Here is a 19005-nt window from a genome sequence, read left to right as displayed (position 1 = left end):
TATGATAGAACCAAAACTACAAATGGGACTCGGTGCCTTGAAACAAAAGCGTTTGTACCCAAATTCTGACTCCAGGAATAGAATGGGGCCATGATTTAAACCTCTAAATTACTCAAAGAATCAGAACTTATGAAATAATATTTAGTCACCAGAGTCATTTGAATACCTTTTTTCAGATAAATCTGAATATGGTGAAAAAAAAGCTCAAAGTGAGCTAATGCCATGACACGAGGGCAATAGCACCCAAGCGTTTGTTCTTGGACAAGAATTTGTCCACGATTTTCATGCTAAATTACGCAGAGAATCAAAACATTTAAAATCGTAATTGGTCATCAAAATTTTTTGAGTAAATTTTTCAGCACAAGCTGGAACTTTTATAAAAAATCAGTGTGAACTAAAAACCATAACCATAAACATCTTTATTCAACAGACTAACATACTTTGATACTTAATTTACAGATGAACTTGAGTTATGTCTCTGAAAGAAAAAATATTAAGTTGGACTTAGTACCATGACACTTTTGCGTCACAGCCCAAGTCTTGGCTTTAAGATTTGAATGAGATTTTGATTTTCTTTCTAAATTAGAGAGAGGAACAAAAAAAGAAAAACAGTATTTAGTTATTTGTTTGCTTAAATTCTTTTTCAGACTAAATTGGACGACTTTTCAAACAAAATTACTGAGACCTAATTCTATACCCATAAACAACTTTAAATAAAAAATCAACTCACTATGTAACCTAATCTACAGATTTACAAGACCAGGGTATAAGGTAGAACAAACATGTTCAGTGAGACTCAGTGCCCTGACTCAAGGGCTTTAGTACTTAAGTGTTGACTCCAAGACTTAAATGGGACCAAAATTTTCATTCTAAAAAATTCAGAGAATCAGAAATATTCAAATTGTTTTAACTCAAACGAATATTTCACTTTTCAGACCAAGCTAGAACAATTTTTAAAAAAAAAAACATTTGCAAACTAAAAACTTGAAACATAAACATCTATTAATAACCAACAAACTAAACATTGATTCTGATTTTACAGATGAACATGACCTATGTATATGGCAGAAAAAAATTTAAAAGTGACTTATGTTTCAAACTAAAAAGTTGAAACATAAACATCTATTAACAACCAACAAACTAAACATTGATTCTGATTTCACAGATGAACATGACCTATGTATATGGCAGAAAAAAATTAAAAGTGACTTAGTGCCATAACACCATCGCGTCTGCAACCAATTGAGGGCTTTAAGACAATTTACTCAGAGGATCGAAAAACAAAAAATAGTATTTAGTCATCATATTTGCTTGAGCGTCTTTCCATCCCAATTTCGACAACTTTTCAAACAAGAAAACTGCAACCTAAATGGATAATTATAAACATCTATAATCAAAAGACCAGGTTACTATTTAACTTAATTTACAGATGAGCATAAGCTAGATATATGGCAGAACAAAAATATTCAGTGAGATTCAGTGCCCTGACTCAGGAGCTTTAGTATATAAATGTTGGCTTCAAGAGTTACTCACAAAAACAGAAAATCTTAAATCGTATTAACTCGTAAGGCAAAGTAGGAACAACTTTAAGAGTAATACTGCGAATAAAAAAACCATAACCATATTCATCTATAAACAACAGAAAAACGATACTTTGATTTTTACTTTCCAGATGAACATGACCTCAGAGTATGGTAGAACAAAAACATTAATTGGGATTCAGTGCCGTGACACAACAGCGTTTGCCAAATTTTGGCGCCAAGACAATAATGGGACCATGACTTTAATTCTAAATTACTCAGAGAATCAAAGGAATTGAAATAGTTTTTTTGGTCACAAGAGTCATTTAGCCTTTTCAGATAAATTAGAACTACTTTGCAAATTGATTACTACGAACTAACAACTATAATCATAAAAATACATAATCAACAGACTAACTGGAATTGATATTAAATATAGAGACAAACATGAAATATGTATATAGTAGAACAAAGTTAATCAGTGAGGTTTAATGCCCTAACACGAGTTTGTTAGCACCCAAGTGTTTTTTCCAGGACTTGAATTGGATCATGACAGGAATAGTATTTTGTGCTCAAAAATTTTTGAGTACCCTTTTAAGCACCACGTGGAACGAATTTTTTGAAAAAATACTGATACTTAAAAACCATAACTATAAACATCTATAATAAACAGACTAACATACTTTGATAGTTAACTTGCAGATGAACATGACCTATGTTTCAGATAGAAAAAAAAATTAAGCAGAACTTAGTGCCATGACACCATCAAAAACTATTATTAACAGACTAACTGAAATTGATAACTAGTATAAAGATAAACATGACCTATGTATATAGTAGAACAAAAATGTTCAAGGGGATCTATTCCCCTGACATAAGGGCGTTAGCACTCAAGTGTTTGTCCCAAGACTTGAGTTAGGCCATGATTTTCATTCTAAATTACGCAGAGAAACAAAAAGAGTTAAAATAGTATTAGGTCATCAAAATTTTTTGAGTAACCCTTTCAGCACATACTGGAACAACTTTTAACAAGAATACTGTGACCTAAAAACCTTAACTATAAACATCTGTAATCAGCAGTCTAACACACTTCATACTTAACTTAAAGACGAACATGAACTATGTTCATTATAGAAAAAAAATTAAGTAGGACTTAGTGCCATGAAACCATCGCATCAGAACCTAATTGCTGGCTTCGAGACTTGAATGAGACTATGATTTTCGTTTTAAACTATTCGGTGGATCAAGAAACGAAAAAATAGTAATTAGTCATCAGAATTGCATAAGTGTTTTTTCAGCCCAAGTTGGACAACTTTTCAACGAAAATTACTGCGACCTAAATCTATAACCCTAAACATCTTTAATCAAAAGAATAATTTACTATGTAACTTAATTTATAGATGAACATGACCTATGAATATTGCAGAACAAAAGCGTTATTGAGATTCAGTGCCTTGTTTTAAGGGCTTTAGTACAAAAGTGTTGGCTCCAACAATTGAATGGGACCCTGATTTTCATTCTAAGTTACTCACAGAATCAGAAAAAAATTAAAATTCGATTAACTCGTCTAAATCTTTTGAGTTCCTTTTTCAACCCAAGTTAGAGCCACTGTTAAGAAAAATAATGCTGGTTAACAACTATAACCATAAAAATCCATAATCAGCAGACTAGCTGAAATCGATGTTTAATATAAAAATAAACATGACCTATGCATATGTTAGAACAAAAGAACACAAATGTTCAGTGGGACTTAATGCCCTGATACGAGGGCGTTAGCACACAAGTGTTTCTTCCAGGACTTGAATTCGACCATGATTTTCAGTCTAAATTACCCAGAGAATCAAAAGAGTTAAAATATTATGTAGTTATCAAATTCTGTTCAGTACGCTTTTCAGCTCAAGTTGATACGACTTTTTAAAAAAATTACTGCAAACTAAAGACTATAACCATAAACATCTATAATCAACAGACTAACTTACTTTGTTATTTAATTTGCAGATCAGCATGACCTATGTATATAGTAAAAAAAATATCGCAGAATTATCTCAATACCTTTTTTAGCAAGTGGGTTAAACTTGAGCCGAAAAAGTTAGCTAAATTTATAATAGTCACTTATCCTCATAAAATCAGATTTCACTCTGTCTAGAAAAACTAAAAGAGTCAATTTTGCACTCTGTACTGAGAAAACAAAGTCTTGGTTGTAATCTGTCATGAGCGGTCACTGATCGTGGGCTCGTTACCCAAATCCTGCGATATTTCTTACGACAGTTTTGCATTGAGAGTTCTACACGGGGACGCAAAGGGACGCGCAGTTAGTTACAATTATTCCAGACTGAGGTGTAAGCGCTTAAAAAGGCAACAATAGGAAAGATAGGTGGCGATTGCAGCGTTTTTGAGAATAGAACTTACTTCTTTTTGACGTTCTTAAGATTTCATCTCACATAATCTTGGCTAGTTCATATATAATTTTGGCGACTATGGGCGTAGATCTTAAATCAATCAAGCGTTTTTAAGAGTAAATTTTTCTTTCATTACTTCGTCGTCGTTTTTGCTTGTAAACTACTATATTTGAGCGTTTTAAGGAGTATTTCTTACATAAAATAATTATTTACTTTTTGCGGTTGATAATACACCATTTAGCGGTCAATTTAGCGTTGACCTGACATAAATTCAACACCCGAATCTTATTGTTGATCATACAAAATTTAGCGCTTACTATAAAATTGATCCCAGAAAAAATTTCGGTTCAAAGTTGCTTAGATCTTGGTTTTGCAGTTAACCAATTGTTGACCTGCAAAAAGAACAATTTTTTTAGAGAAAAAAAAACATTTTGTTTTTCTGGCAAAATTTTTCAATAAAAAAGTTTGAGCAATTTTTGTTCTAGAACTAAATTGCCCAGAAGCTTAAGAATGTCCGCAGGAAGATTTGACAAAACATCAGAGAATTTTAATTTTTGGATTTCTAAAGCTTCTGAAATTGAAATCATTTTTGTGCCAGTTTTAGGGCCGTGAAAACGTTTTTTGTTAGCAGAGCTAGTGCCTGGTATATTGTTCTGTTTTTTATGGAGGTTAAAAAGATTTGGAGGAACTCTTGCAAGCTGTTTTCTTAGCGCTAAAATCGAGCATAGGCTGGAACTTACGGTCTAACTTGGCTGGAAAAAAATGATTATTTTTTTTGCTTTTGTTCCTAGTTTCTGATAATATGCTGATAACTAACTTTGAAAACAATTGTTTTAGTTGAAGCAGAGAATTGTTTACATCCAACCAAACTTAGGGTAAATTTCTGCTAGTTTCCGTGGGTCCTGTCACGGATTATGTAGTTTTTCTCGCAGAGAGAGTTTTTTGTAAGATTAGCGTCATATTCGATTAGGTTCTCTTCGGTCAACGCCAAGAATTAAAAATCGAATCTCTGTAAGATCGACATCAAATTAAACGAAGAATGATGAATGATCAACTTTAAAAAAAAATAAGTGTTTCCTTCATGTAAGATCTATTCCTGAAAACGCCATAATGATGTAATATGTACGCTTAGAAACGTGAAAATAAGGTAAGATCTACGCTTAAAAACACTAAATTTTGTATTATCTACGCTTAAAAGCGTTAAAATTATGTTAAATTTTAATTTCAGAACCGCAGAAATTGCGTACGATCCACTTTTAAAAACGTTCAACCTGTACGACAAGAAATGCTCAAATTATGCAAGATCCACGCTTAGAAGAGCCGATAATAAGTAAGACAGGCTCAGAAACACCAAATTTATTGAAGAATTACGCTTAAAAACGCTTAAATTACGTTAATACTATGTAAGATAGGCGCTTAAAATTAAATTATGTGAGAAAAATAAGGGGAATTTTCTAATTTTTTAACGTTTGTTAAACAACGTTTGACAACCTTTTGAAGAATAACTTTGATTCATGGCCTCGACCTTAGTTACACTGCACTTTGACCTTGGTTTCATCTACCACAGTTATACAGCACTGCTGAACACGTTGCATTGCAAAGTGGGGAGTTGATGAAAAACAAAATGATGGCGTCTGGCAAGAAAAACTGGTTTTCATAAAACTCGATGTGTGAAACAAGTTTCAGATCACCTAGTTAGTTCTTGCAAAACCATTTGGTCATTTTTTGCAGCTTGTGCCCTGAAATGTTTCTTTCCTTAAATAAAAAATCTGGGCAAATTTATTTTCAGAACTTTTTGAACTGAATTTCAGTCGGGGGGGTGTGTATTACGCATGGTCTGTGTATTTGTCGAGAACTAATTTATTACGAGAAATTAATTGTCGGTGCCCATCATAGGACATCAGTTGCCAACGTCCGTAGGGGTTTGGTGTACCTCGTATATTTCGTACTGGAATGTCTCCTCTTTCAGGTCCTTCTGAATGGCTCGGAGAATGTCAATGCAGCATCCCTCGTACACCACTTTACCATCCTGCCCCACCTGCAACCAAAAAGCTCTCAGTCAGGATTTAACACTCATATATGTTGTATGATTTGCGCCAACTTATATAAGAATGCTCAAAAGTTCTATTCAGCATTTAAGCTTTAAGTTATTGTTCCAACACACGTTCATATTTGGGGGGAGGAAACTTTATGCCAGGGGAACTTTTTATTGTTAAGACGTATTTGGCCGATTTTCATCTTTCATATAGAATCAAACGTGGTATCATTAAAATTTTTTTTGAAAAAAACTTGAATCATTCTGGTGAAGTAGAGTTCTAAAATTTTGCGCACTTTGGAAGAAAACCGGCTTATGAGTATATGTGTTCTTGTTCGTTGCACAAAGCGACAGAAAATGCACGCATGCAGGCACTCACGCAAACACACACACACAAACACACCGACAGAAAGAGAGGTTTCCGAGAACCCGATGTAGAGGGAAAGACTAATTGTTTAACAAAGTGAGCATTTTTCCGATTATGGTGAAGTGAAGTGATAAGTTAATGAGAAAGAGGCTTTTAAAAGTCATTTATTAGGCAATTCAAGGTCCAGATATCGTACTTAATTGCCATTTTGGCTTTGAGGACGTAACCATAACTAAACGAAAAAACAGCAGTTTTTTAGTGTCCTAGCTCTATATTGCTATGGCCCTAAGGATACAAATTTTTGAAGAAAGAAATTAGTTTGTTTCCTCCGCAAATTTCCCAGAAAATCTGTTTTTTTTGCTGAACAATTGAAGGGCAAGAAGTTTTTCTAGATTTTTTTTCTGTTTTTTGCGGTTCAATTAGGAGTTCATGATTTCCAACCCATTGGTGTCCGAAAAAAAAGCAAAAGGGAGCAATGTTTAAAAGTTCCAATTTTTAACACCACTACAAATTTTTCCACGAACATTTCTATTTTGCAGCCAAGTTTCCGGTTTGTTATGCCTCTCCTTCTTATAGATTTACGTCTCCTTCATTAGCGTCCATTTTTACTTCGAGGTTGATATTTCGATAACGAAAAAGCTGTTCTGCTTGAAAGATTTAAGTTTAAGAAAACAATTTCAAATATTTTTAGTAGCTCTCTTGCTATGCTTTATATGAAAAAGTCAAGATTTCTATTAAAAACCTCCATCATCTGATTTGCCGTGAATTTTTTGTCACGCATAGTGTTCCTGAGTCCCGAAATGTCGTTTGCATGCTTTAATTACGGATATCTATGTCAACTGTGGAAAATTCACATTAACCAAAAATTGTTTGAGAAGTAGTTCATTTTATTTAAAAGAAGTTAGACAAATTCCTTCAGTTAAGAGTTTACCCATGTTTCATTAGGTATTGTTTGCTTCATTGTAATTTCAAAACTACATATCTAGGAGACTATATTTTGAAATTCTACCCCATTTTGTCCTTTTTTTATCCTTTTTAAAGCAAGTGCTTGGAACAGTTGCGGTGATTTGCACAATAAAACGCAGTTTGCCTTATTTAATTTTTATAAGCGAAAAAGTTTTGTCATCATACAAATATATTGCAAGATATGATAGTTAAGTAGAGAAGTTTAAAGGACCAAAACTGATACTGAGATTAGCCAAACGACTTGACTATGGCTCAGGATGAGTTCAGCGACCCACGACAGGAAAAGGTCAGACCAACTTGAGTTGCGGACATAGGGTGCAAACCGAACGGACCAAAAACTGGGCATTGACCAGACCAACCAAATTTTGACATCCTAGACTAGACTAAAGAGACTTGCTCCAGAGCACTGGCCAGAGAGAACTGACCTAGGCCAGACTTTTGGGCAGCCATTGGGCCAAATCATTGACCAGAGCGAACAGAATCTTGCGCAGAACATCGGCCAGACCACACAGACCTGAGGCCAGAACCGTTGTCCCGAACCATTGACAATGCCGTTGTCAATACCAAAACCGTTTTGACCAGAACTGTTGTCAATACCGAACAAACCCTGAGCCAGACCGTTTTCCAGACCAATAGTCAGACAGAACTGACCCTGGGCAAACCGTTGCCCAGAACCTAGGCCAGACACACTCAAACAAATAGAAGTGTCAAATAAAAGCTATAATCTAACAGTTTCATTTTTTTTGAATAAGAAGTGAAAATGAAATTTAAAAATGTATCTCGAGTTAAACTCGTCAATTTAATAACTAATTTGCAGGAGAAATGTAATCATCTAGAAACAGATGTTGGTTGTCATTGCTAGGTTGTTTTTTACATTTAAACATTTATACATTTACACATTTATTTTACACATTTATACATTTTGCAGAGGACATGCTCTTCTTTGTGCTGGACGTTTGGGTTTTCCGGTTTTTCGATAGGGTTAGTTCCAGAGCAATTATCAAAACTTGGGTATTGACCAGACCGAACGGACCAAAAATTTGGTGTTGGCCAGACAAAAGGTCCGACCAAAAATTTTTTCTGACCATTGAGTTGGGTCGCACTGGACCCCCCCTGTCCGTGACCCAAATCGGTCGGGCCAATACCTCTTTTGTGCCGAGGACCTCATCCTGGGAGAGAGCTCTATTGTGCCGATGACCCGTTCTCAAATGTTTGATGAAAGTGAGTGGTACCTTTTTGATGACAAATGGGTGTTCCTCAATAGTGACAATTCTGAGTGTTGCATCTGCGAGGGATCGGAAGCTGACCTCGAATGGCTTCTCACTTGACAAGTTCAGAGCATACCCATACCACTTTCTACCCACAAGACTCCAACTAAGGGCAGCTTCCTTCGATGCCTTTTGTCCACTTTTATTTGATGCTTCAGACTTGGATTGCGGATCGCCAACATTTTTGGAGCCTCCAGAGATCCATTTGGTAGTCGTGCTAGCGGAAAATCAAAACCGTTTCACTACTCGGCCAAATGTACATTTCTCGAGTAAGTTTAACTTCTGATTAAAAAGACGGGACACATTGCAATTTAATACTTACAGTTAAGATGACTTTTGGAAAATATTGGTTTCTAAATTAAATTTTAGGTTGTTATTAAAGCAATTCGAGAAATCAGGTTTTTTCTAATTGAAGCAGTTGGCTAAAGAAGCTCCAAAAGGCATGTTGTATAGCAAAAGTGCGGCTCAAAATCCAAAATCAGTTTATTTATCATATGGGTATTCAATTTTATTGATTGAATGTTTTGTCAACTTCAAAATAGGTGTTGAAATTTCTAAAAGATTTTATTGAAAACAAGAGAACCAACATACCTTTTTCCAATAAAACATATCAATTGTCAATTTTTTTGCTTTTAAATTTATCCTAGTTAAACTAGATGGCTATCTACTGAAAATCTGGCAAGTTTAGTACAAACGCATAATCCATTCAGACTTAACAAGCTGCGTTCAAATTGAAAGTATAAGAGGTCGCCTTGAAAATTTACCCAATACTTCTAGAAATAGGTTTTTATCAATAAATAGGCGGTTGTATAAAAAATAGTTCACGACTGCAAAACGATGAAAAAAAACAACGGATCTGAAGATAACGAGTTAAAGAGACCAAAAACAGTGCAACAAATTTCTAGGAAAATAAAAGCAATAGCATTCAAAATTGTTGGTAAATTTAGGAGCATGTGTTGATTTTAAAGTTTTTTCAAATCTAATGAAGAAGTTCAAACACAGAAAACAATCAAGAGGAATATTTGTAATGAAGATATAAGAAAAAAGAGAGGCAGGGAAAAAGTGAATGAAATTGGAATGATAAAAAAAACTAAAAATTTGCAAGAAAAATAGTGAATCTTTGCTAGATTTTCGTTATGTAAATGTTTTCATAGAAAAAACGGTTATGTCAAAATTGGGCACGATTGCAGCCTTAAAAATGTTTAAATGACAAATTGATCTCAGAAGGTAAGAAGACGACACAATTAGGTACAACTTTTAAAAAAGACAGAAAACCTGGCAAATTTGTAAAATGTCTGGATGCTTGTGGCTTCAAAAACACTTTCTGTCTAGCTATTATCTACAAGACAATTAAGCTGCAAAATAGCTGAAACATGGTGGAATAAAAGAGAGGCAGAAACATTAGAAATTCCAACTTCCAAAAATTAGCCAGAAATTACTGGAAAATTGCTCGAGTTAAAATTTATGTTCTCAAACTCAATCAAATTATTTGTTTAATTGGACATTGCTAATGAAAATATCCCAAGAAACAAGACAAAATTTAACTATGCATAAATCTCTCATGATTTTTTTCTGTACAAGAACATCATAGAAAAAAGGACACCAATGCAATCCGAAACCTTTGGGTTGTAAAAAAAGGAAAACTCCTAGAAAATCATTGAGAAGCTGACGGCGGTTTTTAAAAATGCAAACATAATCCGCGAAAAACTATCAAAAATTGACAAAAAAAGTTACAAATGGGAACAGAACCACTGAAATGGCCAACATTCACAAAAAAGTTTGAAACTCGATGACACTTCAAAGAAGGAAGAATTTGAAAGAAAGTTTTTAATTGTGTTCTCTACGCTCAACAAGCTTTCTAGTAAAACTATCCAAAAATTTCTATGATAAATAAATATATCGATCGGCCGAAATTCACTGAACAAAAAAACCCGTTGAGATTATATTTCTTCCCTAATACTAAAAATGGTGTTGGAGCTAGAAGATCAACCTTTGTTCATTTTTTCACAGATATAAGCCCCAATTTAAATTTGAATTTTGGTTTTCATAATTGGTTCGGTTATGATAGTTATATAAGTCCCACGGGGCGATAAGGCATGTCCATGGTTCGCAAGGCTTGGCCAAACGCACTAAGTGCGCAGTACTTTAATAGTCAAGTGGGTGTGTAATTCCGTGGGGGGGGGGGGGGAGGTGTTCGTATCTTAAATTAGGTGGTTTTTTCTGCGGGGGGTTTAATGGTCACATACCTCAATTGGCAAACAAATAAAAAACAAAATCATCTAACTTATTAGTGCTTGATTATTTGAAACTGTTTTTCCGTGATCTAAACCAAATTTCGAAAAAACTTTCAAACTTTAGTATAATCTATGGATTTTTTTGCTCGAATAGTTTGGAATTTTCGAGTTGTACGAGAAGAATTGGGGTAGATCTTTTTAAAAAAATGTTGCGTTTGTTATTATAATTTTTAAAAAATCCTTATCGCTGCTTAGTACTTTTTGCGTTTTTCAACTGTTTTAAGGTGTCAATTTTCATTGGTATGTTGCAAGGGGAAGATTGTCTTCCAAATTCGTTCATGGAGCAACAATTATCTAAGAACAGCTTGATAACGAGGATGGATCTCTGATTAAAAAACTGTACAAAAAGAACACTTATCGGCTATGACTCTTGCATGGTAATCTTGCAGGATGCTTACAACAGTCTAGTAACTTGATGCATTTAACTATCAGGTAACAGCCAAGATAATTAGGGTGCTAAAAATCATAGCATAAATAATAACCTAAAATTTCAAACAAAAATTAATAATTTGTTAGGAACTTCTGGTGAACTAAACGAACTGAATCAAATATGGCAGATAAAAAATATTTTGTTCATGATCAAAACTGCAAAATTATGATTCTGATTAAAAGTTTTCTTCGTGCATTTAACTTACATTAAATCCGTATTGAAGCTTGAATGAAAACATCGACGTTTGAATGATATGTATGAGTCTTTCTCATAGACGCCATAGAAGGAAGTTGTATTTTTAAAAAAATTAAATTATGAGGTCTTCTCTGGTTGGCAGCATGAAAAGGATACCTATTTGGCATAGATTGAGGCTGGCTGATGAAAGAAGTGGACTTCTGATGATCCTGATTGGCTGCCATTGACCTGATACGCGCGAGAGCTGATTGGTCCATTGGATAGCTGCTCCTTACTAGGTTTAGGGACAAGTGGTCAATGAAAGTGTTGGACCGACGATCCAACTCAATGTATCCTGTCAACAGACGCAAAAACTCGTTACAATAGACTTATTGCGGATGAACATATTTTCCATAGACTTCATTTAATGAGAGAAGGAGCTACAGATCTTTTCCGCTAGCGCCCCACAGTCCTAGCCGAAACTTAGGCACCCCCAAATATTAATGTTTTTCTGCCTTCAGGAAAATCAAAGTAGTAGACCCTTTTACAAATCACGCAATTCCAAATAATACAATAAGAACAAGTTCTTGGTTGATGTTTACATTATATGCAGCTCGTTATTATTATGCACGTATTAATATCAAACTACCGCTCTGTTAATATTTTCTTAATGCCCATTCACGCGTATTCACATGTAATAATTCATATGCACACATAATTTTAAAACAAACACAAATGGAGGGTGCCTAATTTACTGGGGGGGGGGGGGGGGGGGGCGCTAGCGGAAAAGATCCGGAGCTACATGCTTTTGTTTTGTTATTTTTGACCACTCCATATATTAAGAAGTATAATATACGAGTAGTATCATGCTAAAGCTCTTGCAGAGTTAAAGGTTCTGCAGTTTTTAATTTAATTTTTGCAGAGATGACATCTGAAGTTTGTTTAAACAATAAGAGTTTGGAGAGGAGTTAGGTTTTTCTAAAGCTTTTCAACCATTCCCCCCCCCCCCCCCGGTTTGCAAAAAGGGAGGCTATTCTTGAAGAGAATTTAACCGGGCAAATTTAATAACCAATCAGATACGACTAGTATTTTTCCAGGAATGCGCAGACTGTGTTAAATTGAATAGAATAAATTACACCATTCTGTGTTAATTAGCCGAATTGGAATACAAAGCGAAAAAAATTTCCGACTGCCGGTCCGGCGAGCGCGCCGCGACTACAGGCTGGCGATATCCACATTATATCCCGCCGAGCATGAGATGCATGGCCGTGAACAGCGGTCCGCAACTGGGGCTCAGCTCATATTAGGCTATCTAATCTGTAGGCCAAGTAATGTTGTGGTAAATTATAGCACAGATGGGGGGGGGGGCGATTCTCTACTAGGTACCAAAGGGAGTGGCAATTGTTGAAAAAATCCGTTTTTCTTATATTACCATACATTTTTTTTCTAAAAACAAAATAGTATCTAGATTGGTTTTATTAACGGTAGCATAAAAACTATCTGAGCTTGTTAAAGGCTTTTCCGGGCAAAAATTTGCATTCATGCTCCTATTTGTTATTTTATATAGTAATTACAGGGTTGTCGCGTGGTCGACTAATACACCCGCAAAATAACCGACAAAATTACAAGCCGACAAAAATAGGTAAGTTTAACCACTTCAAAACGCGCATATGATAATTACTCGCTCAATAGGCGGGTAACTAGCGTTCCTTAATTTTAAAACCCAAAAATAGTTGGCTAAAAGCACTGCCTAACTTGACCACATGTAACTTGATATGAATCAATCACAGCCGAAGAAGTTATTACGGATCTTTTCAACCATTGCCGCCCTTTTGCAAGAGGGGGCTATTCTTGAATAGAATTTAAGCGAGCGATTGATTAACCAATCAGAGGCCACTAATAACTTTCCGTGTATGCTCATACTGTGTTAACTGGATAGAATAAAATGCGCCATGCTAGGGCAATTAGCCTAATTGGAATACAAAGCGAAAAGAATTTCAGACTGGTGGGTCGGTGGGCATGTTTCGCGCACATCGCGGCTTCACCACGATAACCGACCCACGACGGTCCGCAATTGCGCTTAAACTGATATTCGGCTATCTAAACTATAGGCCAGCTAATATTCTGGTAAAGTTTAGCACAAAAGGGGTGGCGACTCTCTACTAGGTACCAGGGGGGGGGGAAATTGTTGAAAAGATCCGTTATTACGACCGAACACAATTAACACCAGTCAAAGTTTCTCAAAACACTTTTAAAGCAATGCTGCTTAAGTCAAGTCAATCAGAGTCAACTGGCATATTCTTTGCAAAAATTTTAAAAACCCAAAGCTCATCTTGATGCTCATTGAGTGTCAAAGTAGACAAACGATAGTACAGGTGCAAAAATTTCCTGTTAAAAATTTTCTTTTTTGAATGAAAAATGAAATGCTGACAACGATAGAGAAAAAAAACAAAGTTTTTTGCTGAAGATGCCAAAAAAAACAGCTTTTATGCAGCTAAAAACTTTTTGTAGCTAAGTACAGTCTTGAGTGGCTTGAAAATGCATCCATTCGAGAAAGTTCGAGTTCCTAGTTAAACCAGTCCCATTTGCACTTATCCAGCACAAATGTTTGCACTTGTAGATACTAGGAAAGACAAAGAGTGAGGTTTATTAAATTCTTCTCTGACAGATAAACTGACATTTCCTTGCAAAAATTGAAGCAGTTAGACTGAGATAATCAACAGCTCAATAACAGCTTTTATGCTCTCGAATCAAATTTGATGAAAAAAGCTTTTGTCCACTGTGTCTTTTTTATTAAAATTTTAGATCTCTTCTCCGGACATTTTGTTTTTGAATATTTTGTCACTGGCGTGACTTCTGGCGCTGTTAATCTAAATCGCTGTGTCTTTCACAGAACTAGGCATTTGAACTGAATTTTCGTTAGTTTACAACTTTATCGATCGTCTCTGGTGGCTTCAACATAATTCACCACCCAAAAACTTCTAAATTTTAACATTTGCCAGATGTTTTGATGGCTTTTGATCTAAAATATAGAGTGAATGAACACTACACTAGAGAAGCAAAGAGCTGCAAAAACATGCATTGACGCAATCTATGCGAATGTTAGAAAACGATCTGAGAATGTTACATACAGCTGTCAGAAATCACTACTGACTGCTCTTTAAGTTCTCTAACTACAAAGGGACTACTTTTAAATATGAAAGCAATGAAATGAGAGGGTTTTGAAACTCTGTTCGAAACTGAACGATGCCTATGGAATTGCAGAAATTGATTTTTATATGCAACAAGAGATACACATATTTGAGAAAAACATTAAGCATCTTTTGATAGGGACCTTAAGCATCTCTTGTTTAATCTGCTTCAGGACGACATAAACAAGATAAAACTAACTCTTAGTGATAAAAAAAATATCTGAGCATGTTACATACAGCTGTCATAGATCACTGCTCACTGCTCTTTAAGATTTCTAACTGAAAAGGGACTAGTCTTAAAAATGAAAGCAATGAAGTGAGGGCTTTGAAACTCTGATCGAAAGTGAACGATGCTTATGGAATCGCAGAAAAAGATATCAATGGTGCCAATAGCTAAAATAATTGAAACTTTCTTGTACAAAAAAAACTTGGAATTCATTTTTGGAGAAATTAAATCTGTTAGAAACAAATCAGTTTATTTCAAACAACAAAGCGGTACAGTTGATGCATTCGCTCACTTTGTGAAGAGCGCTATCAACAATTTGGGAAAAACACCAAACGATCTGTTGGGTTTTTTTTAGACCTGAAAAAGGCATTCGTTACAGTCGATTATTGTACTTTACTAAGAAAAATTTCTAACAAACGCTCGAGGGGAAGGTTACTTACAATAAGGAAACTTTTTTTGGTGCAAAAAAGCACAGTCTTTGAAATGGTTCTCTTAGAGTCAAGCCAGTTAAACTTGGTGTTCCCCAAGGCTCAGTGATGCCACCACTCTAGTCATATTATATATCACTGATATCAAGAAAAATTGCAGCAATTAAACTTTGACTTTATTTGCGGATGATACCGCTCTGCAAAATCCATTACAAAAACAATTGCGATAATCTGCTTGAGGACGACGTAAACAAGTTAAATCTATTTTGAAGAAACAAAAGAGAAATTATTCTACGGATGAGCAGCAGAAACAATTCAGATAACTTGACAATAGACAAAATAGCAATTAAGACTGAAACAAAAGACATATATCTAGGTGTTCTAATTGACAGTCGTCTAAACATTAAGGAGTATGTGAAAGCAGTTAGTTTAAAATTGGCAAATTTCATAGATTCGTTCTACAGAGTACACTTCTTTTCTCGTATATCTATTCAAGTCGTACCTGCAACCGCTGAATTAATATGGAGTACTAATATACGGTACTCCAAGCACTACAATTATTCATCTGATTAAAACAAAAATTAGGCAAATCACCCAAATAAGAATTTGAGGGAAACCATATCAATCAACTGTTAATGAACAGGACAAGAAATAAAAATTTTCACCTGAAGAAATGAAAAGTTGTGAACTTATGAAAACGTTCACTAAAACAATAAGACGTGAGCATGAAAATGATAAATTTAACAGATTTATTGATTATATTGAGTTTATTAAACTGGGACAAAAAACTGGCGAATAAAAAATTGAAAACTAGCATCTTGTTCACTGGAATGCATCCGAAACACATAATAAAATGAAACAGAAAATTTTTCATTGTTTTCCTTAAGTCTGATTCTAAATATGTTGAAACTCTAAATGCATATAGCAGATCAGAACTAAAGACACGTCAACATAGGTTCCTCTAAAATTATATGCAAGGAAATACCAACATCGCCTATCTATTTTTAAATCTTTTTGTACTACTGTAGCACATAGACAGAGGTTATGTACTAGAGTGGTTTTTGTTATCTTCAATAACGGTTCTTAACTAAAGTAGCGTAAGATAAAAATTCTATAACTCTACTTTTTGGGGTTAACTTCTCTACCAACAATACAGTGCTTCCCAAAGGCATCACCCCGCTAGGCGTAAAAGCATTTGATGTGGTTACAAGTGTTTATGGCAACTAATTGCTTCATGTACAAACTGGAGAACAATATTAATATTATTACTAAAGTATAATCAAAAGTGCGCTAGCCGATATTGATACAAGTTTTTCTCTTCTTAATGCTTCTATAAATTTATCAAAGCTTCATTTCAAGCCCTTTAGTGTCTTTGATCAGCCCCACCCCCAATGAAACCAACTACAATTAAATTGAGTTTGCGTCTATCGTTTGAGACAGTTTACCCAATGCCATCATGACATTTTACCCATAGCCATTATACGCAGTGCCAAAATACCCAATGCCATTATACCCAATGCCAAAACACCCAATGCCATTATACCCAATTCACATTGATATTTTCGTTCCATAATCCGAGTACTAATTAGCAGAAAATAGCTCTTACACGTATGATTTAACGAGCGGATAATTTAATCCCATGTTCGGTTGTGATAGTTTCATATCAAGTCCCACGGGCCTCTGAGGCATGGCCACGGCCTTTAAGTATATTAAAACACACGGGTAATAGTGACTGTTAATTTGCGGTCGGATTATTGAACGAAAATATCAAGGTACATTGGGTATAATGGCATTGGGTATATTGGCATTGGGTATAATGGCATTGGGTATTTTGGCATTGGGTATTTTGGCATTGGGTATAATGGCATTGGGTATATTGGCATTGGGTATAATGGCATTGGGTATTTTGGCATTGGGTATAATGGCATTGGGTAAATTGTCCTGACACCGTTCGAGACCTATATAAGAACCAGCGTCATAAATCATACTATCCTCGATATTGTTGAATTCATATAAAGAATGTGCCTTAACTATTTTTTCAGATGTATCACAAAATTTGGTTTAACTGATGAAGTTAAAGTCAATATTTACATACCTTTAACTTTATCAGTTTTTCTTTTCATAAGAGGCTTAACGAGGCTTCGACTAGGGTAGCAATTTTACAAGGTAATCCCTAACAAGCTAATCGATTGGCAATAAATTGTTACCAGTGGCTCCATGGAATCCTGAACTCTGTCTGAGGAATTCGCTGATCCTCTTTCCAGATGGAAACACAGTGACGTATTCTTCAGGGTCGAAACACGACACAGCTTGCAACTCTCCCCAACTACTGCTTCCACCTCCCAGCTGACCATACTTGTTCATGGCTGTCTTGTTTATTGTCATGGCAAACAGTTGGAACACGTCCTCAAAGTACCTACAAAAACTGTTTATGATATTTTTTTATCCAGCTAGCAAATCACTGATTTTCTACTGAATGTGCTAAAAGGAAAACGTTCCTTTAATTATATCAGCGGAGAATAAATTTCAACAGATAGCCTTTTGGAGTGGGTTGGATTTTAGGATGGGCATGATCCTTGGATGACAACGGAAAAAAGTCGTCAAACTTATACATATGGCCTAGTATGATTACTAAGACCCATATGACTTTTTGTGACTATATTAAGAGTTTTGTATGATGAGCAGACCTGAGAAACCAATGTAGAAACTCAAACTCAATAATCAGCTTTATCTACAACCAACACAAAAGCACAACTGACAACTTGGTTTCATAAAAGAGAAAAGAGAAAAAAGCTTATTTTAATTTATGCTCAGTTTTTGAATAAAATTACATCCCTAACAGCAATTAAATATGCTGTGTTGTATATTGACTTCTTACTCAATGCTTCTGTCAACTGGCCATGCAGTACTGGTGGGTGGGTAGTGTTTCTCGTATTCAGGAGGATCGAAGTCACTGTCGTATCTCCGCTTCCGAGTGATCAACAACACTCTCGTCTCATTCCGAGTCACCTTTAAGTCTGCAGGCCTCAGCTCTTGATTGGCAACAATCCAATTGTAAGCCTTGCCTGAGTTCAATCAAATGCAAAAGTCAATACAGAGCTCATTTTTCGTTAAAACCAAACAGAAATTGAAAGCAAACTCCGAAAATAGGCAATTGAGTCAAAATTGATTTTGGCTTAGAAATTTATCAAAGATATGGCGGATTTTCGCATTCAAGATCATAGACATCTTTATGGTCTGTTCAGTTAATCTAAGCATAACTATATCAATTATCACATTGTTTCCTGGACTCGGCAATAAAATCAAACGAACAAATGTGCTTCACATTTATCAGATGGTTCTACTGGAGTTAGGAAAAATAGGAAGTTAGAACAACAAAATGACGCCAGAGCGAAATAAAACATATCTTTTGGTTAAAAATTAATTATGATTCCGCATCACTCTCTTTGCACTAAGTAACATAGTATGACGTAAGCAATGTTTCAGTGAAAGTAAGATGATTGATAACCTTTGACTTGTCTCTGTTCAGCGAGAGTGAGTATCTGTGCAGTGTTGACTCTGCAGGCCAGCACTATGAAGTTGAAGAACTCCCCGTCCTCTATGATGTCATCAAACCGCCTCCCCAAATAGTCACCCTGTGCAAAAATGTATCAGCTTTAATTGCTATTTTTTACTCCAGTTTAGGACACTAACTCAATATTTTCTTT

General features: G+C 35.2%; 1 protein-coding gene across 3 annotated transcripts in view; it reads right to left on the bottom strand.

Moving 5' to 3' along the window:
- Positions 1-19005, bottom strand: part of LOC142339366 (uncharacterized) — a 56145-nt gene that overhangs the window by 16559 nt on the left and 20581 nt on the right. For all 3 annotated transcript variants that reach the window (XM_075389370.1, XM_075389369.1, XM_075389368.1), the window contains 6 exons: positions 18807-18933; positions 18177-18363; positions 17506-17714; positions 11631-11808; positions 8520-8772; positions 5853-5957 (listed from right to left, as the gene is read on the bottom strand). In XM_075389370.1, coding sequence (XP_075245485.1) covers positions 5853-5957; positions 8520-8772; positions 11631-11808; positions 17506-17714; positions 18177-18363; positions 18807-18933 — 1059 coding nt within the window. The remainder of the gene's footprint in view (positions 1-5852; positions 5958-8519; positions 8773-11630; positions 11809-17505; positions 17715-18176; positions 18364-18806; positions 18934-19005) is intronic.

The sequence above is a fragment of the Convolutriloba macropyga genome, chromosome 5 (assembly GCF_964194025.1).
Source record: "Convolutriloba macropyga chromosome 5, txConMacr16.3, whole genome shotgun sequence".
NCBI classification, from domain to species: Eukaryota; Metazoa; Xenacoelomorpha; order Acoela; family Convolutidae; genus Convolutriloba; species Convolutriloba macropyga.
Note: the sequence above shows the minus strand (reverse complement) of the source record. Positions and strands in the feature narration are given on the sequence as shown.